The sequence below is a fragment of the Hypomesus transpacificus genome, chromosome 5, assembly GCF_021917145.1.
Source record: "Hypomesus transpacificus isolate Combined female chromosome 5, fHypTra1, whole genome shotgun sequence".
NCBI lineage: Eukaryota > Metazoa > Chordata > Actinopteri > Osmeriformes > Osmeridae > Hypomesus > Hypomesus transpacificus.
The window spans coordinates 7,075,291-7,098,603 of NC_061064.1; the positions used below are offsets into that span (position 1 = coordinate 7,075,291).

At 49.7% G+C, this 23,313-nt stretch overlaps 3 protein-coding genes across 6 annotated transcripts in view; 1 reads left to right on the forward strand and 2 right to left on the reverse strand.

Moving 5' to 3' along the window:
- The window catches only part of specc1 (sperm antigen with calponin homology and coiled-coil domains 1), a 59,620-nt gene extending 54,548 nt beyond the window's left edge, over positions 1 to 5,072 (reverse strand). For 2 of the 4 annotated variants that reach the window (XM_047020004.1, XM_047020011.1), the window contains exons 1-2: positions 5,020 to 5,072; positions 3,795 to 3,834 (exon numbers count right to left, since the gene is read on the reverse strand). The gene's annotated coding sequence lies outside the window, so the exon portion shown is untranslated. Of the gene's footprint in view, positions 1 to 1,428; positions 1,670 to 3,794; positions 3,835 to 5,019 lie in introns of those variants that run through there. The other 2 variants (XM_047020009.1, XM_047020006.1) reach the window with 2 other exon arrangements.
- Positions 5,073 to 5,643: 571 nt separating this feature from the next.
- timm22 (translocase of inner mitochondrial membrane 22 homolog (yeast)) lies at positions 5,644 to 7,005 on the forward strand. Its single transcript, XM_047020185.1, has 4 exons — positions 5,644 to 5,914; positions 6,189 to 6,385; positions 6,698 to 6,770; positions 6,874 to 7,005. The coding sequence occupies exons 1-4, from the start codon at positions 5,656 to 5,658 to the stop codon at positions 6,948 to 6,950; spliced, it is 606 nt and encodes a 201-aa protein (XP_046876141.1). The 5' UTR covers positions 5,644 to 5,655; the 3' UTR covers positions 6,951 to 7,005.
- A 653-nt stretch (positions 7,006 to 7,658) lies between these two features.
- Positions 7,659 to 23,307, reverse strand: abr (ABR activator of RhoGEF and GTPase). Its single transcript, XM_047020183.1, has 8 exons — positions 23,080 to 23,307; positions 13,646 to 13,705; positions 13,214 to 13,323; positions 12,931 to 13,070; positions 12,114 to 12,248; positions 11,794 to 11,899; positions 10,213 to 10,363; positions 7,659 to 9,758 (listed from the first exon to the last, which is right to left on the reverse strand). The coding sequence occupies exons 1-8, from the start codon at positions 23,236 to 23,238 to the stop codon at positions 9,669 to 9,671; spliced, it is 951 nt and encodes a 316-aa protein (XP_046876139.1). The 5' UTR covers positions 23,239 to 23,307; the 3' UTR covers positions 7,659 to 9,668.
- Between the last annotated feature and the right edge of the window lie 6 nt (positions 23,308 to 23,313).

Below are 23,313 nucleotides of genomic sequence, written 5' to 3' on the forward strand. Positions count from 1 at the left end.
CCAGAGGAGTCAGTCATGAGGGCTTGTGACGGAGCAAGACCTTCTTTATTCTCCGATAAAGGCTAGCGTTTCAGTCCAAAACAAATACACAGGCCATACGATGTCAAACTGGTGCACTGCTCCAACCGAAAGAGCAAGTACAGTTACAACTAAGCCTGTGGACTGTAGATGATACATGCGGATCGATGAAGCACCATCGTGCCGCAAAGGAATATGGAGGGGGGTCTGCAGGCAGAAGAAAGTTGTTTAAGCTTTAATCTGCATTTTTTTTTTCAGATTAAAAAGAGATGAGAGGAAGGGAATGATATGGGGAGAAATTGCTGAGTTGACGAGTATCTCCCTGCATCTGAGCTGGCCGTCTGTGCATCAACATGAGAGATAGCCCTTTCCATCACCGCAAAGAGAGAACACCTAATGTAATTCGCTCACGTCTGAGAAAACCTAGCCACCCACGGCCTGAATGTCAACCAAATTCACCATCTTTGGTCTGAATTCACTATCCGGGCTAAAGGAGGAGATGAGAACCTCATGTATATTTGATGTTTCATCTCTTTCTCAGAGCCGCGCTCCCCAAGGGCCAAACTTCCTGTTCTGACAGAGCCAACGGTCTCTCCACCGCTTTGGCCTCCTCTCTCCTCTCCCTAGCTCAGCAAGCTCCTCTTGCCCGGTGAGTGGGAGGCAGAAGCCATAGAAACCAGCGCCACCTCGCAAGGAGCTGTAGCACAAAGCCAGCACAGCCCTGCAAGTCAAGGAAGTCGCTAATAGCAACCTGCTGTGTGGCAGGAGATGGAATACTAGGCTCACGCAAATATTGTCCAACTCAGAAGGCGCGTTCCTATCTGTGACACGGGAGCCAGTTGGTTGATGTTAGACGTGGGTGTTTTCAGTATCAGTCGCATGAGGAACGGAATAATACTAGCTCTCTCTGTCAGCTGCTGTGAACAAACATTTGATGGCACTCCCAAACATCCGAGAAATCCATAAGCTCATCCACTGTGCTTTCCACGCCCGTATCCGATATCAGCCATTGATTTTTCACCTTGAGAAATGTCATACATTCATTGTAAATCAGATCAAAACCTCCGTGGATTTGCAACACAGCGAAAAAGGCGGACGGCATTTCAATGGGAGGACGTGGAAGTATCTGACTGAATAACTTAGGCCAGATGAACGATGAAAGGAGGTAGCATTCCTCCCAGTTAGTGATGCTGATTATCATTCTTCACGACAAGTATGCATGTCGTTTCCTGTACATTCCACCACCGTCTACCAAAACAGACCCCGTGGCAAAAAGCCTGGGCCCTGAAGCAGCCTTCAAGGCAAACATGTCTTCCTAAGATTGTCGGCTATGCATAAGATCTACAGACGGAGAACATTTTCCAAACAGACAGTTGGCACGTTAAACATAACTCGTATCATCGAGCCTACCTGTCCATCCACGGCGAGACGTGGTGAGAGACCGTGAGGGGCAGACGCCAGTGACTGTCCTTCCTCACCTTGTTTACACTTCCTGACTGTAATGCGACCTGCGACCTGCAAACACACGAGGGCTTGTCTAGCTCAACGTGAGAGCTTCGACTGTTCCCTCGCAGCGACTGAACCGGTGCCAAGCCGGCGCCCGTCCCTAACTCCCCGCTGCCCAGCTGGCCTTATCTCTGCAATGAAAGACGTGCCAGTCCACCCAACGGTATGCCGACCAGGCCTAGCCCCCTGGGCAAAGATAACTCAGCGCTTGTTCCTTTCAAACGGCCCTGTGTTTGTGCGTTTGTGTGTGTGTGTGTGTGTGCGTACATGTGTCTTGAGTGTTTTCACTGGTGTCAGTGCATGTACAGAGGGGGAGGAGGGGAAGGATGATGATAGCAATTTCCTTAAACTCCTCGTGATGAGGGTAGAGAGTGCCACTCTCATTACAAACAGCAGGATACCCTTACAGAACAGACAGGAAATGGAACGTGGAATAATTGCCCCTGGAGTGGTTAATTACCACTTGATGGAGAACCAATCGGACAGACAAAAGCATGGAGAAGCAGAACCATCCAGTGGACGTCTAACTGTCATGACGATACGAGTTATGGAAACATTTTTACACAGGATATCCTGGTGTAGTCGTCCAGGTTAGACACAGGGGGGCTATTGAGGATCAGGTACTGTAGCTATTAGCCAGGGCTGCCCCCAATGACTGGGCCCTCATCCAACATCTCTCTGTCTCTCTCTGTCTCTCTCTCTCTTTCTGGCACCATATCTTAAACCGCACAGCGGTGAAATAATCATCTCTGGGTTTCCCAATTCTACACTGTCAAGAACATGGATTAATCTGCACCATGCATAGCATTTACAACATGGTGCTTGTCTTTGTATACCTACACAAGCAGGGAATTGCCATTATTCAGGCTTGAGGGTCCAAGCCTGTAACAGGAAACCCAGCAAACGGGACTGTATTGTACCCTGAACCCCCTGTTGTGTGCTAGAGCTGTATTGCATTGCGGTGATGTACTGTAATCTGCCTGTGTCATGTGACATCACTGCCGAGTCGGTCTCTCTCTGCTGACTGCAGCTGGGTGAGGACGTTCTCCAACGGCTGTGTCACCACCACTCCTTTATCATACTCCAATATGAAGCGGGTAATCATAGAATGCTGGATGGTGATGAAACACACCGTATGGGGAACATCAGTCATATAAGTACATCCTGTATTCTATCTTTGTGGTGCAGCACTGAGGGGAAACCTTGAAAATGCCTTTGAATCAAGGCCACTTGGTACCCTGAATGACCCCCCCCCCCCCCCCCCCCCCCCCCCCCCCCCCCCCCCCCCCCACCCCCCCCCGACACACAGCTCATTGTGAGCCCTGACTCAGGTGAACAGGACATTTTAGCCCTCACGTACTCAGATTACCCCGTACCCCCCCCCCCCCCCCCCAGCACCCCCCACCTCCACAACTGGACCTGCCCCCCACCCCCCTCTTAGGCAGCTCACCAGAGGCCAGGCTATTAATAGCAGCTCCAGCCCTCCAGAGAGAGAGAGAGGAGGCCGTAATGAGCTCAGCAGTGGAGCGCAGCACAGCACGGCCGTGATGAAGATGTGAGTGGGAAGCAGATTTACTACCCTTGGCCCTGCTGTGACACGCAGTGAGGACACGTAGGTAGGTGACTCCTGGATCCCAACGAGCCAAGCTAGTGGGGGGTTGTCCTCTCCTTTGCCAATGACCGAAGCTGGGCTGTTAAAAGGACTGAATGCTCAGGGATGAATGGTTCCACTATACTACACGGGCTTGATTGTCAATCACATGGTTTGAGGTGACCTCTCTCTCTCCTCATAGTCTGGAACAGTACAAGAAAGGCACGGCTATTTCGTTTCTCTCGTCACTACGGCACAACATCGAGGGAGGAAATGAAAGTAGAACGATATAGCAGATTTGGCTGTATGGGAGAGGAAGTTGGGATTGTGCAATGTTTTGGAGGTAGTCAGTATGTAGTGTTAGTCCACTACCTCAGCAGCAGTTTGTCCGATTCTACAGTTGATCGAGACTGCCACAACGACCAAGGGGCCTGCTCTGTCTAGGACGGGGTGTCCTGTCCTCTGCCAAAGACAGAGTTCTAGCTATTTCCATTTCTTGGGTAGTTGGTCATGAGCAAAACAAGGGGTGTAATTACCTACATATAACTTTCACATAGTCTGGAAAAGGAGTTTGTACTTTTTTCTTGGCACTCTCCTTCTACAGCGCCATCAAAGGAAACTGAGAGTGTAAGAGTGGAGGATGGGATTTGTGGCCCAAGTGAAACTAATATGCCCTCACCTTATTTGGCCTTTGTCGCTTTGTCCCTTTTTTCCTTCTCCTGAAAACACAAATAAAGGGCATGATAAATATGGTCTGACTTGGAAAAGATATGTTTGGGGGAAGGCAGCCTCAGAACTTTCATTCCCTTCAGTCACCCTGACATAAAACAATTGCACACTGTAAAGGAAGACCAAAAATAGCAGCAGCTTACGAGTTTAAGCATCATTTTCAGGCGCTCATTTGACCGTTCCTGAAGCCTCTGACTGTGTACTTTATGGGCGGACCCAAGTAATAGAGGAGCTGTGGAAGAGCACACAGTAGCTCTGTGTACCATTGAGTGCCATAATGAAGCACTTAAGGATCTGTTAAAGAAATAACAACGTATGCTGATGACTAGACTAAACACAACAAAGCTGACTGCCACACCAAGAAGCGCTAATGAGGAACAACTGGATGGTTGATCATGTGAAATGAATGCCGCAATCCACACTAAGTACCAATCATGTCAAGTACCATCTGACCATCTTATCTGAAGTACGCAATTATTGTGGAAACAGGATGCTCAGTCTGATGATGCAATGACGGTACAATACAACTTTAAGCCTTTGATTACTGCACCTGTTGTCCACTGTCACAGCGTCGATGTCTTAAGTTACTTTTAACTGAAAAACTGACGTGACAAGTACTATAGTCAAATGTCGCTTGCGTAAAAATCACAGCGATATATTTTACAATATAAAAATACGGTCCTGCGTACTTCACGCACGGGACACCTGGCAGTGGCATGAGTTTTACCGTTCATCATTCAATCATGAGAATCTGTCCTGGCTGTATGAGACTGCATTCAGCCGTTGGTAACATAAGCGTGTTGACTTGAAGTCACTCAAGTCTACGAATACAAGAATACGGCAGCTTTCTTACTGATACGCGAAGTGACATTAAAGACACAGAAGGAATGGTTCACCTAAATAACCAATAGCTTAAGCAGTGTATCAATGACAGTCGTGACAACCATGACAACTAAAAGTCAGCTAGCTAGCTGTCAAAAGTACTGTACAATACAGTAGCTGTCAACGGGCATCTGGTCGTCATTTGCTGTCAACCTCACAAAACTCGACATAAATCGACTGCCAAATGGTTCGAATGAAAAACTTTACGGACATCGTTTGCTATCTATATAGTGTCGTGTGTACGGCTGGGTAGCAATGCAGAAGAGCAAGAAAATATTTGTTTCTCATCTCACCTGTAACGTTGCGGTGCGCTGCTGTTGATGCTGTGATGATGTTCGCGCGTGGACAGAACTGTTCCAGTAGGTGGTGCGAGCGAGTTTGGTGCAGTGTTTATAAAGCACTCTGGGAGATGTAGGTTTATGCATCAAGACCGTTTTCTTACGTAAAAAAAAGTTTCTCATAATGTATTATTATATTTTTAGAAAATTACGAGAACATTTGCTAACGTTTTTCAATAGGTTCAGTGAAAAACTGTCCTCACTGATTTTTCACACCCACATTTTACAGTTTTATAAAGTTTTTCCACCATATTTGTTAATACAAGAATGCCAGAACTGTAATTTGAAGTAGACGAAGCGTATTTCCAATTTAAATATGAAACAACTGAGATTTGACGTCTACAATTCATACTGAAGGTCGTCTGCAGAATCAAGTTGTGTCGAATCAGCGAAAGAGTAATAAACTCTATTACAATATGAAGTAACTCAAAGTAATATAAAGGCAAAACATGTATGTATATAGGCTATATATAAAATATTATCTTCAACTGATCAACATTTATTTAATTTATCGGCACCCTTCTGGATATGTTGAATCTGCAGTTCTTTGTATTTTTGGCATTTACTCAACTCACGCTGTCATTGCACATCATGGCGACGACCGTGGATGGTGGAAGTGCTCCTGTTCCAGGCGCTCAAGGCTCAGCCCCGGCTGATCCGAGTGCCGATAGTGACCAGTTCCAATATAGTATGCTGCTGGAACACTTAATCGGGGACAAAAGGCAAATCAAGGACCTAAACCCTACTGTAATGGGAGGACTTCCAACCCCATTCAAATCCGATGAGGAAAAGATGATACAACGGGGAATGGAGAGCTGTGCTTTTAAGGCAGTCCTGGCGTGTGTTGGAGGTAAAAACAACCTTACAAGATGGCTTGCAAACACAACTATACGTAGGCTATTACCTAAAGGCATGTCTGAATCATGCTTTCTGCAAATCGCCAGCCAGAGTAATGTATGTCACGTTAGTTCAACCGTTTTGTGTCTGGCCAGGGTCTGTCCAGGCATCTGTGAGAGGCCGGAGGGTGGTGGTGGTGTAGTAGACGTTCCTACACTTGATTTGGACTGTTTGCACATCCCTCCTTTCTAACAACAACATGTTTCTCTTCTGTGTTTCCTTAACAGGCTTTGTCCTTGGAGGAGCTTTCGGTGTTTTCACTGCAGGCATAGACACCAACGTGGGGTTTGATCCCAAAGACCCAATGAAAACCCCCTCAGCACGAGAGGTCCTCAAAGACATGGGCCAGAGGGGGATGTCATATGCCAAGAACTTTGCGGTTATTGGCGCCATGTTCTCCTGTACAGAGTGCATCATCGAATCAGTAGGTTGCTATAATACATCCCTCTGACATATTGCATCAGTCTGTCCCATTTTGTACATTATTCATCTAATCGTTATCTTAATATAAGCAACAGGCAGGTCCTTACACACAATGTATTAGGTCTACATAAGTCATTCTTAAGTGGTAGCCTTAATGGCAATAAGATACTCATAAAGACAGGTGAGGGTCAAGACTGGGCTGTGATCAGTGCCGATTATAGTCTTGTACTGCCCTCTTGTGGCGGGATGTTGTCTTGCTGTTCTATACCCAAGGCATGTTCTCAAAATCATTGTGTTGTTTTGACATTTTCAGCACAGGGGTAAAACAGACTGGAAGAATGCAGTGTACAGTGGCTGTGTAACTGGTGGATTGATTGGATCCCGAGGTAGGTTTTACATAGCATTCACTGTCATCATTGCCTGACATGCAAATGTCAGACTCTTGGAACTAACTAGAGATGTCATCTGTCTGTTCTCTCTGTTTTCCAGCGGGTTTGAAGGCAGGGGTGCTAGGATGTGGAGGCTTTGCGGCCTTTTCTGCTGCAATTGAGTATTATCTCAGATGAACCCCTCGGAGACCACCTGACCTCTGGGGACTATGTCTGAGGACTCACCAAACTCTCCAACCAGATGACAGTACCTCATGGAAACACAAGCTTATGGACATTGCCATGTTGGACTGTCTGATCAGCAGGTCCACCTACACTTGGGAATGGTCAACTCTGGCCAGCTGGCTATTGTCATATTTAGTTTGTCCAGCGCTCACCTACTGAGTGAGTGTCATAATGGGTAGGCTTGTTCACTCAATATATGGCATGCTGGGTTCTCTACCTATTTCATGATAGTCATGCAAGAAATTGCCAATCAACCAAGGTCTGTTAAACACAAAAGTAGTATCTACTGACCAAATGTGGTGGTGGACATACAGTAGGCTATACATTTCCTTAAAACTGTTGCCCAACAGACACCTGTTTATTGTACAACATTAAAACCTGTTACAGTACATATTCATGTTCCCTTAAATTCTATAGTAATAAACAATTGTATGTTCACCAAAGAATATTCATTCTGAAAGGAACTCAAGTCTAAAGACAAATCAATGTGCTGTTTATTAATACACATATATAGTTGTCTTCAGTCTACATACAGTAAAATAGTTTGTTGTTGTGAATGACTGTATGAGGTAAATTGACAGTGTAATAATAAAATGAAATCTTTACTATAAACTGTTGCAAAACAGCTGAAAGGTTATTGTAATGAAAAATGACAGGAGCAATATTTCAGTACACTTTTATTTATTTTACTAAAAAGAAAAAAGTTCACATGTACATTTACCCTTGTTAATACAGTATACTCAAGTTCTTCTCAAATGAAGTAAAATACAACATTTTTTGATTTTCTTTTCATCTTATATTAAAAATATCAAATAGTACTCATCTAACAGTGCGTATTTAAGATATGTAGCAGGCTTGATAGCAGAAAGGTTGGCTTTGTACAGCACTAATGGGAGATTGATGGTCCAGCAGAAAACCAGCAGTGTCAACCTACCTTTGTGTTACCCAGCCTGACTTGATTGACAAGTTGAACATGCAATGAGGGCAACTACACAAATCATAACATAGAATATACTGGTGTCATAAGACACTCGGAACAGGCTTGCAATGGAATGACAAGAAAAAAAGCAAATGTTCCATCATTAGTTGAATTTTTCCACAACCCTCATCTCAAACACTACAGAATCAACTGTTAGAATTCATACTTTTTTTAGTTTGTTCCCGTGATCGTTTCAGTACAGCTTGGCCGTGAATGAGAAAATGAGGCTAAAAAACATCACTACCTGAAAACTTCAAATGACTGACTCCTTGGAGCAATTCTCTAGTTGTACTGGACTGTACAGGCACACGTAATATATATATTTATAATAAATAGGGCAAATTTTGGCCAAGAATTACAGAGGGGAGGGCTGTGCTTTCGAGCACACAGAGAAATGCGATGGCTTACTGATGTCTTCCATCACCTTCATCAACACACACACATATGCTCTGGCGATGTTTAGACATACTCACACATAGCCCTCCTCAGTCACATGCACAAAGCCAGAGGGGAAAGAAAACAAAAACAAATAAAAAAAACAGAACTACTAAACAAATGATATTTATAAAATATGTAAATGCCATATTTCTGGAATGCCTCTGAACAAAAAGGGAGACGAGAGTGGAGTAACGGAGCAGGCCTTGGCTCACTGGCTGGAGGGATGGAGGGTGGACCTTCTCTCTTCTAGAAGGACGGATGGTGGACCTTCTCTCTAGAAGGATGGAGGGTGGACCTTCTCTCCTCTAGAAGGATGGAGGGTGGACCTTCTATCCTCTAGAAGGACGGAGGGTGGACCTTCTCTCCTCTAGAAGGACGGAGGGTGGACCTTCTCTCCTCTATATGGACGGAGGGTGGACCCTCTCTCCTCTAGATGGACGGAGGGTGGACCTTCTCTCCTCTAGATGGACGGAGGGTGGACCTTCTCTCCCCTAGATGGACAGAGGGTGGACCTTCTCTCCTCTAGACGGACGGAGGGTGGACCTTCTCTCCTCTAGATGGACGGAGGGTGGACCTTCTCTCCTCTAGATGGACGGAGGGTGGACCTTCTCTCCTCTAGATGGACGGAGGGTGGACCTTCTCTCCCCTAGATGGACAGAGGGTGGACCTTCTCTCCTCTAGACGGACGGAGGGTGGACCTTCTCTCCTCTAGATGGACGGAGGGTGGACCTTCTCTCCTCTAGAAGGACGGAGGGTGGACCTTCTCTCCTCTAGAAGGACGGAGGGTGGACCTTCTCGCCTCTAGAAGGATGGAGGGTGGACCTTCTCGCCTCGAGAAGGACGGAGGGTGGACCTTCTCGCCTCTAGAAGGATGGAGGGTGGACCTTCTCTCCTCTAGAAGGACGGAGGGTGGACCTTCTCTCCTCTAGGAGGACGGAGGGTGGACCTTCTCTCCTCTAGAAGGACGGAGGGTGGACCTGCTCCCCTCCAGGAGGACGGAGGGTGGATCTGGGAGGAGCTCTCCACCCATAAAAACAGGATACAAGACGTGACTGTAGGAGCTGGGGGCGAAGGGGGGGGGGAAATATGTGTATCCACTCCCCCCTGATGTGTCTCTCAGTTTCCCTGTTTAACTGGAAGGAGGAGGCGTGAAGGAGGGTGGGGGGTCTGTACAGTTAAAAGGAGCTGGAGGGTGTCCGGGGGTGGTGAGTGTTGAGTCCGTCTGTCTCCCCCCCCCCCCCCCCACCACGGGTTTAAACGTCAGTGGAAAAGTAAAGAGTGTTCCGCTTCAGCTCAGCGAAGGAGATAGGAGGGTGCTGCAGGTAGTACAGCAACACCTGCACCTGAGAGAGAGAGACACACACACACAGAGAGATGAGCACACACACACACCATCACCAGACCACAACACACACAAACACACACTCAGGAGAAGGCTGGAAGAGCAACTCCAAAACATTCCCTAGTAGACACAATATGGAAGGAAGTCACAGGGCTAACCGACCGCACTAACAAACAACTCCCTGGTCTCTCGCCAGTAATGGAGACCTATGACATTCAGCTGGGCGTGCTTGGTGATTGATAGAAGTGATTGTTTATGTGGTCCTGAGTAGCTCACTGGTGCACGGGAAGCTGTTCATCACTCCACATCTGGCACAGATCCAGGAGAGGGGTTCCCAACAGTATAAATACAGCTGGGAGACCACAGCTTCTCTGATTGGGGGTCAAATGGCTACGTGGGAGTATCAGCAGCATACACACACACGAAAAAACAAACAAACACACACACAGACTGACCTGTGCCATGACGTCATGTGACCAGATGTCGGAGGCGGTGGTGATGTGTGCCTTGGAGATCTCGGACTCGGAGGGCCTGAGCAGGGTGGGGCCGAACACCGTGCCCAGGTTGTGGAGGGACATCTTGTTGACGGGCTCCTTCTCAGCCACCCTGCAAGAGCAGCACACACAACCAGTTAGAAACACACAATAAGTCTGAAACACACAACCAGTCAGACACGCACACACAAAACCAGTAACACACACGCACACACACATCCACTCACACACATCTGTCTTTCACTCACACACAATCTAAGAGCATTCTGTTTCGAGAGATCGCTAACGCTGACGAGATAAAGTAGCAACCTTTGACTGTAGCCGTCACAATCCTTTCAGTCCAAGCGTTTGTGCCATGACTGTAATTCCCCCAATTGACCAGCAGGTGTCCACAGTGTCGTGTGAATTGCTGCTGCTGATCTCCTGCTGGGCGCTAACGAGCAGGAGAGCAACGAGGCTGCCGCGGAGCAGCAGGGGGCAGTCTAACACCCAGCCCTGCCAGCCTCGGATAGCTCCCCTCGCCGATCATGTGACCCTGTGGCGGTGAAGCGTATCTCCCCGCGCTTCCTCTCCTATCAATCCGATCTCACCGCGAGGATGAACAGACCTCTCCTCCGGAGGAGTAGGAGCAGGGCGATGAGTGACTGGTGTAGACACATCTGGTCTACTGTAAACTCAAACTTGGATCGTTTGGAGAGTCATTTGCTTGACTCTCCCACGGATCCTGAGGGAGGGGGGGAGGGAACCATGCCAAATGAGATCTTTTAAAAGCCTGGTGGGGACTGTAGTTTTTTTTTTCTTCTTCATTTTTTTTTTTATTGCAGATGTAAATAGAGTGTGTTCAGACCAGAAACGTGCAGACCAGAAGCCTAGACGTGGCTGACAGAACGCCAGGGATGTCGCTGGGCCTGCTCAGTGGTTCCACTCGAGCCAGGCTGACCTCGACCGTGCCCCTCGGTCAGGAGGCGCTTTTACGGGCGACCCGCATGACGCCATGCGGTGCGGTTTCTACACTGTCTGGTCCAAACCGGGCACACGGTTTGGCCCTCGACCACCGTCACAACTCAAAACAAGGCGGTGGAAGTATTTTGTGGACATGTTCCTGAATGGGTCCAAGTCTGGCTCCCTAACGTCCAGTCTAACCACAGGGGGCTGACCTGAAACTCAGGCCCAGACCGGTCCAGACTGGTTCAAATGCTTCCCCAGGGCATTCGCTGTGTGGGTTAGCGCTGGTGGCTACGCGCTAGCAGAGCCCTGGAGACCTCAGCTCCCTGATGTCTTTTCCCTCTGCCCTCCCCCCTCCTCCTCCCCTCTCCTCCCCTCTCCTGCTGGGCCTGCCACTGGTGGCGGTAGTGGAGAGGAACGTGAGCTCCCCCAGACCGTGGTGTAAGAGGACGTTTTTTTGGAACTCCTCGCACGCCAACGCGACCCTGGTCGTCAGCTCAACTGTACCCTACTCAGAACCATTTAGTGTACGGCTGAGTGTCCAGAGTTTGACACTTTAGTGGTGGTTTGTGTGTGTGTGTGTGTGTGTGTGTGTACCTCTTGAGATGTTCCAGCAGGCTGAGGAAGGTGATGAGGTTGGGGTCAGGGAGAGACCGCAGCAGGTGCATCATACAGTTCTCCTTGGCTGCAGGGTCAGACAGAGCTTGAGAGGGGGGAGAGAGAGACAGAGAGAGAGATAGAGATAGAGATAGAGATAGAGAGAGAGAGAGAGAGAGAGAGAGAGAGAGAGAGCGGAGAACAGCAGAAAAACATAATATGAACCATCTTAATCCCTTCTAGAACGACGCAATCCCACATCTGGTCTTGATCTAGAACTTCCAGAGGTGGTGCCTGGGCGGAGGAGGTGGAGGTCCTACCTATTCCCTCCATGAAGGCTGGGTACAGACGGTCTGTGAGCAGGGGCTCCGGAAGCTCCCGGAAGTAGAGCTTCAGAGTCCCTGCGATGGCGTTGATGTCCATGTCACTTAACATCACCAGGATGTCTTTGGTATCTGGGGGGGAAGAGACAGAGAGAGAGAGAGAGAGAGAGAGAGAGAGAGAGAGAGAGAGAGAGAGAGAGAGAGAAAGTGAGCAAGAAAGTGAGCAAGAAAGTGAGCAAGAAAGTGAGCAAGAAAGTGAGCAAGAAAGTGAGCAAGAAAGTGAGCAAGAAAGTGAGCAAGAAAGTGAGCAAGAAAGTGAGCAAGAAAGGGATTGGGAGAGGGAGAATGTGGTGGGGAAGAAGTGAGAGAGAGAAAGAAAAAACAAAAAAGAAAACAAACACATGCTTCAGAGAACATCGAGAACATAGAAACGACAACCGCAGCATTCCCTGAGCCTTCTGGCTGCGGAGATGACAGAACAGTGTTGTTGAACCCAGAGAACAGCCAGTGATCTCAGTGAGACATGAATGCAGGGCGATCTTAGGGAGTTGGGCCGGGCGGGTCTTGGTTGGGGAGGGGGGTGGGGCGGTGGGTGACTGTGGCTGGAGACTCCGAGTGCAGCCAGCTGACAGCTGCAGCTCCACAACCATCCAGCACTGCCCTTTCCCACACACTGCGCCCCCCACCCCACCCCACACACACACAAGATGGAAATCGAGGCCAGTTCACATAGGGAGGAATAGTTCATGTGAGGTTTTGCGTGTGTGTTGTGACGCGGGGGGTGTGGTTCTGGGGGTGGTGCTCTCTCTCTTACTGGTGTCGAACGCAGCCTTGAGGGCCTGGATGTCGGTGGCCACCCCCGAGATGCGGTAGATCCCCACCTCGTCGATCCCCCTCTTCTCCACCTCCTCGATGCACTGGCGGACGATGTAAGGCACCTTGGAGCGCTCGCGCCTGCGGGGGGAAGGGAGAGGGAGGGACGGGGTGGGGCGGGGGGGCAGAGGAAACACTCATGAAGACTGTCGGTCCTGTCCATTCATCACCCAGAACTGTGTCCACCGTGAGCGGTCTGACTTGAGTTTTGGGGGCCGACTTACTTTGTCACCACGCTGATTTTGACTCCAAACACCCCGCTCTGCTTCTTGGAGGGCGTTCTCTTCAGGCTCAAGTCGCGGCTGGTGAACTTCATGGAGAACTCCACTTTGATCTGAGGATCGACGAGTCACAGTCAACACGCAGCTTGAACAACATGTTGTCAGATTTAGTGCAGCTGGAACAGCACAACGTTTCCCCCGAGGGATTCATAGACTATTCTACTCTAATGTCCAGAAGTGTGAATGGTTATGGTGTTGTTGCTGTGAATGTCTCATGCAGCTGGTTGGAAACACTAGCTGGTCTGCAATTACAGAGCTGGCCAACCTCTTCAAGATAATGGAGCACTGCCCAGCACACCATAACAAGATAGTAAGCGCTTGTAACTTCCATGAATGGAATCTGAAGGGAATCCAGTGATTTTTGTGTTCTCTTACCCCATTCATCTCTATAACGTCCATGTGCCAGTTCTTTGACTGCACTGTCTGAGGGTCCAACTGAAAGACACAAATGACATAGAGTTTTGAGATTTTATAGTCTCTCCATGCTAGATTTGATGGCAGAGAGCAAGTACATAGTTCTGTTAGTGGACCGAAATGAAGAATCAAATACTGTGCGTGAGCACACCCCTAAGGACCCTCACAGACAAGACGCCCCTAAACCCAGTGGATCAAAGGCCCGCTTTTGGAACTGCTCTTGGTTTCTTGACTTCCTGTCTCACCGGCCTTCTCCATCTCTCTGACCTGGCCCCGTGCCTTCCCAGGGTTCAATGCACTACAGGAAGCGGTGCGTTTATCAGGACACAAACATCTCCCCGACACCTGGCCCACATGCCTGCACCGCTGAGAGCCCCATCCTCTTTCATGCCCCGCCAACAGAACCCGGGCCACGCTCACGTTTTTCTGACCCAAGACTCCTCGACGTGGATCCGAGGGCTATTTTCTACCCCTATGTGGAAAAAAAAGACCCCGTTTTCCATTAGCCCTCCCCCGGTGGAAATTCCCAGACAGGATTGTCTATATTTAAAAAACTTGAAAATCCCTGGGAACAGCAGATGACTTTTCTTTTTTTTGTTACGGCCTTTTTTTCTCTCCCGCTTATTCAATTTCCGGGACGGGACGGGGGACATCTGATAAAGTTAAATGTGCTTTGCCCCCTGTGTGGAAAGAGCCGCAGTGCACTGTGGGTAATGTGCCTCCCCCCCCCAACCCCCCCCCCTCTCTCTCTGCGGGTGTGTGTATGTGTGTGTGTTTGTGTGTGTGTGTGTTGGGGCTGAGTGGAGCCTCTGTGCTGAAGGCAGCCTGGGGTCTGTGTGTCTGTCTCTAACCTAATGATTGGGATTATCTGCATTAAAACTCACAAAAGCTCCCCATTCACACATAATGAAACAAGCCATTGAAAAGCGGCCGCGGGGCAGACGCACGGACCCTATCAAATACACCTCCTTTCACTCGGCCTAACAAGAATCACATTGAAAGAGATGGACATAAATCACCCGGCGCAACCAGACAAGGCTTCTTCGATGAAAGCCACACATTGAGAAAAAAGAAATTCACGTAGCCTAAACAGTGTATGCGAGGATACACAACATTCATTTCATGGCGTTAAGCTCGTGGGAGATCTGCTTCATCCTGTAGGCTTTAGCGGGTGGGCTTCTGGGCCTGGGGTTTAGGTGGCTCTGCCGGAAACGCTTGCGAAGCAGAGAGGCAGGGCAGAGTGCTGTACAGGACAGCCGTACTTTTCCCCAGGCACCCCTTGGCCGTCTCTGGGAGAAGCGGTCCACTGTCTCTCTCACAGTCTGTACCACTGCTCACAGCTCACAGAGCCTGGACCGCACTTCCCATGATGCCCTGGGACAATAGCTCGGTTATATGAAAGATCGGCAGCCACAGGCTAGAGGCGTCTTGCCTGTCTTAGAGTAACTCTCGTCCCTGTACTGTCTTGCTTAGCTTACACATGAAACACGCACTCACATCCATTTACACACAGGAGCCACTCAGACTAGCTAAGACCTTCTACATTAGTAGGCTAATGCATGTTATAGGCTGATTCCGCAGCTCTCACTGTCTCACATAATTACATTGTTATGTCGTTACAAACTGCCTTGATTATTTGCTTGCCTTGAAAGCACATAATAGTTTATTGCGAGGCAAGCGCAAGGCCAGCACACTTCCCTTATCGTAACAGAAGACCAGAGCCCTTAGACATTCCTAGGGGGTATAATTAATGACCTAATAAAAACCTCATTTATGCATCAGTTGCTTGGACTCCAATTACTTTTAAAGCTCACTTTTCCCCATCAGGGTTTAGGTTGGAGACGAGGTAGTGGTAGATCAGTGGAGCTGGCGCCTTGCTTAGGTACTGGCAAGAACCGAGCTGGGCCAGGAACCAACTCTTGCACACACACACACACACACACACTGCTGAGACCTCACGTGGAACCCCCCCCTTTTCCCCCTTTCCCCTCCTCCCTTAATGCGGACTGTAAAACGAACCCCCCCCCCTCTCTCTCTCTCTCTTTCTCAATTAAACTCTACACACTCCTCCACAGACAGCATTAAAAATGAATGGAGTCAAATTAGGTTGTAAAAATAGCCGATTCCCAGCGGGAAGGCAGCGGGACGCACTCGCTGACCCTGTGAGCGCTGCCTCGTTCCCCCCCTATCCTCCTCAGCTCTGTGATTAAACCCTCCAGGAGGAACCTGCCTCACCACCCCCATCCATCCCCTCCTCTCTACCCCACCCACCCACCCCTCTCCCCCTCTCCTTGGGAAATGAGCAGCATTAAAGGACGCCGCAGGCTGCGTTTCATAGGGTTACATATGGAGCTGAGAGACTCATGGCATGAATGTGTTCCACAGTGTATATTGCATCCTACTGAGGGCCGGGAGGGCAGCAGGAGAAGAGCCGGGCTGAGGGGAGCGGCTTTGAAGTCGGGAGACGGAATGATCTCTGGAATGGAAAGGGACTTGGGGGCGTGCCCGGTTGGCAGGGAAACAAAGGAGAGGGTTGGGGAGAGGGGAATGAGAGATTATTGGTTGACTGACAGCTGAAGGGGCCAACCGGTAGGTAAGAGAAAGGCAGGTAAACAGAACAGGGATTGGAGGACTTGAGGAGTTATGGTTGAAGCCTTTTTGAGTGTCTGTCCAAGTGGATGAATCATGGAGCTCATTTTACTCACTTCAGAGAATACTTGCGCACGTGTGAGGGAGAGAGAGAGAGAGAGAGAGAGAGAGAGAGAGAGAGAGAGAGAGAGAGAGAGAGAGAGAGAGAGAGAGAGAGAGAGAGAGAGAGAGAGATTGTCTGTGTGTGTGTGTACATGTGTGTTGAAAGAAAGAAAGATAGAAAGAAAGAAAGTGGCCTGCAGGATATAAGAAGATCCTAAACTGAGATGGTTCCAATAAGGAGCTCATCCCATCTCAAAGCCTCTGCGTGCTCTGTGAAAAAATGAGGGTAATGAGCCTTGGAATCAAACTGAGAGCCAGACAGGGACAAAGAGGTGGGAAGGAGGGTTAGAGAGGGACCAAGAGAGGGAGAGAGAGTTCATGTTTTTTGTGCATGTTTGAGTGTGATCTAATGAGTTTCATTCAACCAGCGTAACGCTCCATTAAATAAGAACACATTGTTCTTTTGCTCAAATCCAATGGGTGTGTGTGTCTGATTCCAGAGCTCAGCTGTGGAAGCCAATAGTCCTTTACTCTATATATATATATATAAATAGTCCCTGTCTATATCACCTGGATGACTAGGCACACATGCACGTACACGCACACAAACACAGGAAGACTAATCAGGTCTATCTGAAGTCATTGCTCAGCTATGCTTGCGAGCATCACATGGTACAACAGTACGCTGGAGTCCAGCGACTGCGTGTCGGCCACATGTTCACAGGAACTAGCCATTCCAAACACACACACACACACAGGACAGGAGTAGTTAGACTAACAGATGCCAACTCCCCCCCTCAGCCCCCTTAACCGGGTTCTGTACTACACGCAGCTCGAATCTCAACTCACTGTCTGCTTCCCCCTTCACCCAGAAACCTGCTTTTCACATCTACTACTGCAAGGATGGATGGATGGATGGACGGACGCTGAGTGAAAGGAGAAGGATTATGAATGATGCATGTGAAGCGCTGAAGCACATAATTGCTTCGCCTCAGACCAGAAAAAAACAAAACATGTACTGTATAACAAATGTGAATCGCACATTATGTGCCGTACATAAATACGTATGCGTGTTCAAAATGTTTAATACAGTGTCTGAACACGACGACACGCAAGGGGAATAAATCACGGTGTAAATGTATGCGTTTTGATTAAACAGTTCATCTTAATTAATCTGTAGTTGCATTATGGGAAACGTAATGCGGTCTGGCACCGATATTTGAAACAGAACTAATTATTGAAAAGTTTGAACTTTTGATGTTTGGAATAAATTAATTCCTGCAAGTATTGTGTTCCCATGTACCTTCCCATGACTGCTCTCTGCTTGAATAAATATTCATTCCGTGAGTGACTATTTTTAATTAGCCTGTTCCAATCCTTTTTAATTAGAAACTAGCTCCAGTGAATTGTTCTGTGATTTACATGCGATTAAACCACCAACATACTGCTACTGCTGTTGTCCTGTATCGCCGCGGCGATAACGATGCTGTCAGCTGACTCAACGATGTTAGCGGTGTGATGTCAACAAAACCAAGCAGCTGTGACTCGTCTTCATCAACGAGCTTCCACTAAATATAGCCCTGGTTAAATATGGCAGCCACGCATGCAGGCATGTCCACATGTTCCTCCGGCGTGGCGTGATGCACCGGTGAACGGGTGCTGGTGATGTCACGATGGGCCCCCGCAAGGCCTCTCGACTGCGGTTGCCGCGATCTTCCTCGCGACCGTTCGCGCTCTCGGCCAATCGGCATGGCTTTCCCAGCTGGAGGAAGGTCCTGATTGGCTGAGCCGAGCAGCAGATCTACCATCCGTCTCCATGTTAACGTCAAGACAGGCTTCTTACCCAACCCTGGCCTGCAGCCTGCGTGAGTAAGAGAGACCATGTACTCGTGTGTGTGTGTGTGTGTGTGTGTTTGTGTGTGTGTGTGAGCAGCGTGACTCCTTCCACAGTCACCTCCTTGAGGAGGAATACACTCTTCTATCCCAGCTGTACTGCATGGCCCTGCACTACTGTATAGAGACCGTTCCCATACTGCACGGCCCTGCACTACTGTATAGAGACTGTTCCCATACTGCACGGTCCTGCACTACTGTATAGAGACTGTTCCCATACTGCACGGCCCTGCACTACTGTATAGAGCTGTTCCCGTACTGCACGGCCCTGCACTACTGTATAGAGACTGTTCCCGTACTGCACGGCCCTGCACTACTGTATAGAGACTGTTCCCATACTGCACGGCCCTGCACTACTGTATAGAGACTGTTCCCATACTGCACGGCCCTGCACTACTGTATAGAGACTGTTCCCATACTGCACGGCCCTGCACTACTGTATAGAGACTGTTCCCATACTGCACGGCCCTGCACTACTGTATAGAGACTGTTCCCATACTGCACGGCCCTGCACTACTGTATAGAGACTGTTCCCATACTGCACGGCCCTGCACTACTGTATAGAGACTGTTCCCATACTGCATGGCCCTGCACTACTGTATAGAGACTGTTCCCATACTGCATGGCCTTGCACTACTGTATAGAGACTGTTCCCATACCCAGCGGCCTCCCACTGCCCTCGCCACACCAAGAGCACAGGTGGCACCAAACCCTAGCTGCCAGCGTTTCGGCTTTCCACAACGTTCCTGTTGCTCTTGGAAGGAGAGGGGTTTTCATTGGTCGGCCTTGTGGGAAAGTCGTTCAGCCAGCAGTAATTATCCAAGTATTCCATTCTCCAGCCAGGGTCACTGCTTATCTAACGCAAACAGCACACTGCACAGCTACAGATGCAATCTGCACCGCAGCGCCCCGTTCGTATACATCTGAACCAGGCCTGTAGATGACAGAGTGAGTCCAGGGTGGACTGTACCAGTCCAGCAGGCGGATGCTAACGAGATAAGCGCGGGTCGCCAGCACTGATCCTGACCAGCAAGGGGATGCTAATGAACCCACAGCCGCGGGCTAGCAACGAGCTTCGACACACCAGCCGCTAATGAAGACGATCCTGCTCGTCTCTCCAGGGCCCGCTTTTAAGCCAGGGGCGGCGGCTTTGAACCGGGGCCCGGGCGGGGAGAGGGTCATCCTGGGTACCAGCTGGGGGATTCTACCCCTTGGTCCCACTTCTCCTTCCCGCCAGAGCTCATTAGCCAATCACAGAGGCTGTCTGAAGGGATGGATGGTGGGCAGTAAGGACCCTAACCCCCACCACCTACAGTGACGGGCAGGGATTTATATGCCCTATAAATAAGGCCATTAGGGGGTGGCTGGCATTTTAGGGGCCTTTTAAAGAGACACATGAGGATGAAACTGTAATATGTCATCTACACTAATAAGCATACTCAAATGGAACACCATCCGTCTATGTGGGCTGAAATATGATTATGGGAAGGAAGGAAGGGAATTGGTAGATTGGATTCTCTCGCATGTCCTAGCCAGCAGGCAGTAATCCTTTGTTCCCGCTCTCCCTTCCGTTCTCCTAATGAGAGAACGACGGGAGCGCCGCAGCAACGCCGACGGAGGATGCTGAGGAGAGGAGCGCCACATCTGCCCACAATGAACGCCACACGCAGAGCGGCTGACGACCCGGTGTCGTCACGGAGGCCAAGGAGGTCAGAACGTACCGGGGTGTGCTCCAGCCCGTCTTCCACCTCTCTCCTCCTTTACCTTCCTCCTCCTCCTTCTCTCCCTGCCGTCTCCACACACACACACACACACACACACTCCTTCACGACCACAAACGCTCACTCTCCTTTCTCTTGAACTTTTCTACTCCTCGAACGGAACAAAAACACACATTATGCAGTCTGACTCACACCCTCTCCCTCCTTCCCTCCCTCCCTCCCTCCTTCCCCTAACACCTTAGCTTCTCCCTCAATCCTTCCTCTACCCCTTCACCCCGTTGGCCGGTCTGACACGGTTTAAAATGGCCATACCTACTATATGTGCCCCCCTCACCCCACCCCACCTCCCCAGTCCATTTCAAAGCCTGCTCCCCCCCTGTGCAGCAGGATAAATACAGCAGGCTCGAACTCAAGACTTTATGACCCGGGGTTAGAAGCCAGCAGGAACTGAGCTCTCATTCATGGACCGGGCCGGGTTGGGCATGATGCCGTCAAAGCTGCATTCAAGATGGAAGAATGGGACTTCATCCTACGTAAATGCAGCACGCGGGTGGGAGCGAACCATGCTGGGTAGAACTGGGGTGAGAGAGAGAGAGAAAGGCGAAGAGAGAGAGAAAGCAGGCGAGAGAGAAAGAGAGATAGAGCAAGAGAGAGAAAAACGAGAGAGAAAAACAAGAGGGAGAGAGAGAAACAAGAAAGAGGGAGTGAGAGAGAGAAACAAGAAGAGGGAGTGAGAGAGAGAGAGAGAGAGAGAGAGAGAGAGAGAGAGAGAGAGAGAGAGAGAGAGAGAGAGAGAGAGAGAGAGAGAAACAAGAAAGAGGGAGTGAGAGAGAGAGAGAGAGAGAGAGAGAGAGAGAGAGAGAGAGAGAGAGAGAGAGAGAAAACAAGAAAGAGGGAGAGAAAGAGATGAGAAGCTGGCCGTCAGTGAGGGGGCGAGGACGTTTGCAGGCATGTGTGTGAGAGAAGACAATGGCAGCAACACATTCTAAGGCAAGCACAGTCCAAATCGGACACTCATGTGAATCTGATTACTGTGATTTAAGTGGCCAGAGAGCCGGAGAGAAACCCCCTTATATAGCACATGCACCGCAGATTGTGAGCATGTAACATAACATGTGACCCAGTGGAAGACAGGGCACTAAAAGTGAAAAGAAAAACAGGTTGAGAACTAAGTCGAATATCCTTTTTTCTGCAGAGACGGAGGGGGGTGAGGACAGGCCTGGGACGAGCGCAGATCGATGCAGTGGAGCTGGGGGGGGGTGGGGGGGGGGGGGGGGGGTCTGGCTGTGTGTAATCTCTGTCTTATGAGAGTGGCTGTGTGAGGCCAGGCCGCGGCCTGTATTGACCCTGTCTGTCTAAAGTGCTGAAGCAGCCCTCCGCCGGCCCAGCCCTGCGCACACACACCCTTTGTTCCAGCACACACATGGAAGATTATTGATGTGGATCGCCGTTACTGCTGGCCATGCAGTGGGGGGGGGGACTGTGTGTAATGACATGTCGCTCACTGACGCGTGCACACACAAACACTAATCTATAATCCTCACGCCGACGCATCAGTCACACCTTTATGGGAGAGAATATGCAGAGACTCCAAACAATCCCAGAATCCCCTGTCTCTTTGAAAGGAGCAGCACCGAAATAGAATCTCCCAAAGCCAAACTCCCCCTCCCCTCCTCTCACACACGAGTCGCTCCCCGAAACCTGCACACAATCTAGGGTAGACCTCAAACAGCAGTCCTCTGTCAACCTGTGTGTTTGAGAGGGAGTAAGTATCGCCTGTGTGTTGCTATATTTATGCATGTGTGTTGCTGTGTGTGTGTGTCTGTGTATCTGAATGTGTGTGTTCCCAAAACAGAAGTCAGTCCAACTCGTAGGGCAGAAAGCATATCACAGTTCCACTCCAGTGTGTCATGGGGGGGGGGGACACACACACTCATAGCCGCCATGTCATTCTTATGGAATGTGTCGGTGAATTTGTCTCCCCCTGGGTACCCAGATCCCCAGCATTCGGGGCCGCCATCGTGACCATCCACCCCTGTCGACAGCACCCCCCTATGGGCACAGACCTGAGACCGGGCCCCCCGTCACCATAACATCCACACCATACCTGGGAGAGGCAGTGCTTGCAAAACAGACCTGAGATCAGAGCGGACGCAACCTGACTCGCTGCTGTCTCCAAACAGACCAGCAGAGGGAGCACTCCTGGCAGCATGATCACATCACCTCCGGTTAGCAGCTTTGCTATTATGGAGAAGATACACCATCGGTACTGACAGTGCACCAGCGGAACAGGGGGGTAGGAGAGTGGTGGAGGGTAAAGGGGGGCGGGGGGCGGGGGGGATGAAGGGTGGGGGGGGGGGGGGCAGGCAGAGGGGAGGCATTTTTATCCCGCAGCCATCCGAACCGCAGGAGATTAAAACCATTTCTGCCACAGCTGTAAAATGACTCAGTGAGACATCATGCAAGCCAGAGACAGAAACGCATTCTGACCGCTGGGATCAGGTTTTCCTCCAAAGGCCACTGTGAGCGAGCATCTTGTCTTTTCATTATTGTTGGCAACTGAACATTTCCCCTCGAGAATGAATGGGGTCTGTCACCAGCATTCCGTCAGCATGTACTAGCACACAGGAAACAACAGTCATTCAACCCATGTCGGACAAAGCTGATGGAATCACTGAAAGATGTTTGTGGTTTCTAAAGACCACAGAGCAGGGAAAACCAGGCAGTACAGAGAGAGAGAGAGAGAGAGAGAGAGAGAGAGAGAGAGAGAGAGAGGAGAGAGAGAGAGAGAGAGAGAGAGAGAGAGAGAGAGAGAGAGAGAGAGAGGGGAAAAAAAATACAGAAGAGAGTGACAGAAAAGGAGTGGAAATGACAGACATGCACCAAGAGACACCAAAGAAGGAGAGATAAGAGAGAGAACGCGCCAAAAAAAACAGATGGCAGTGACATGTCAAAGAGGGAAACAATCAAAACATGACATGCAACACTGACACAGAGAGAGAGAGAGAGCGGAGGACCAGAGAGCAGGAGGAAAACAAGCACAAGAGAGAGAGAGAGGGAGAGAGAGAGAGGGGGGGGGGGGGTCTACACCTTTTGTCTGAGGAGCTTGCTGCGTACGCGGCCCCATAGCTTGGCCCCCGTGTTGGTGTGTCTCTTGATGGCAGGGGTCTGCTGCTGGCCCATGCAGCAGTGCTCCAGGCGCTCGCACACCGAGTTCAGGTTCACGTCGGGCACCAGGATCTCGGTCATCCTCCCTGAGACGCAGCCACAAGCCTCTGGCCCCCGGGGGGGGGGGGACGTACGGATCTACCGGGCGACTAAACT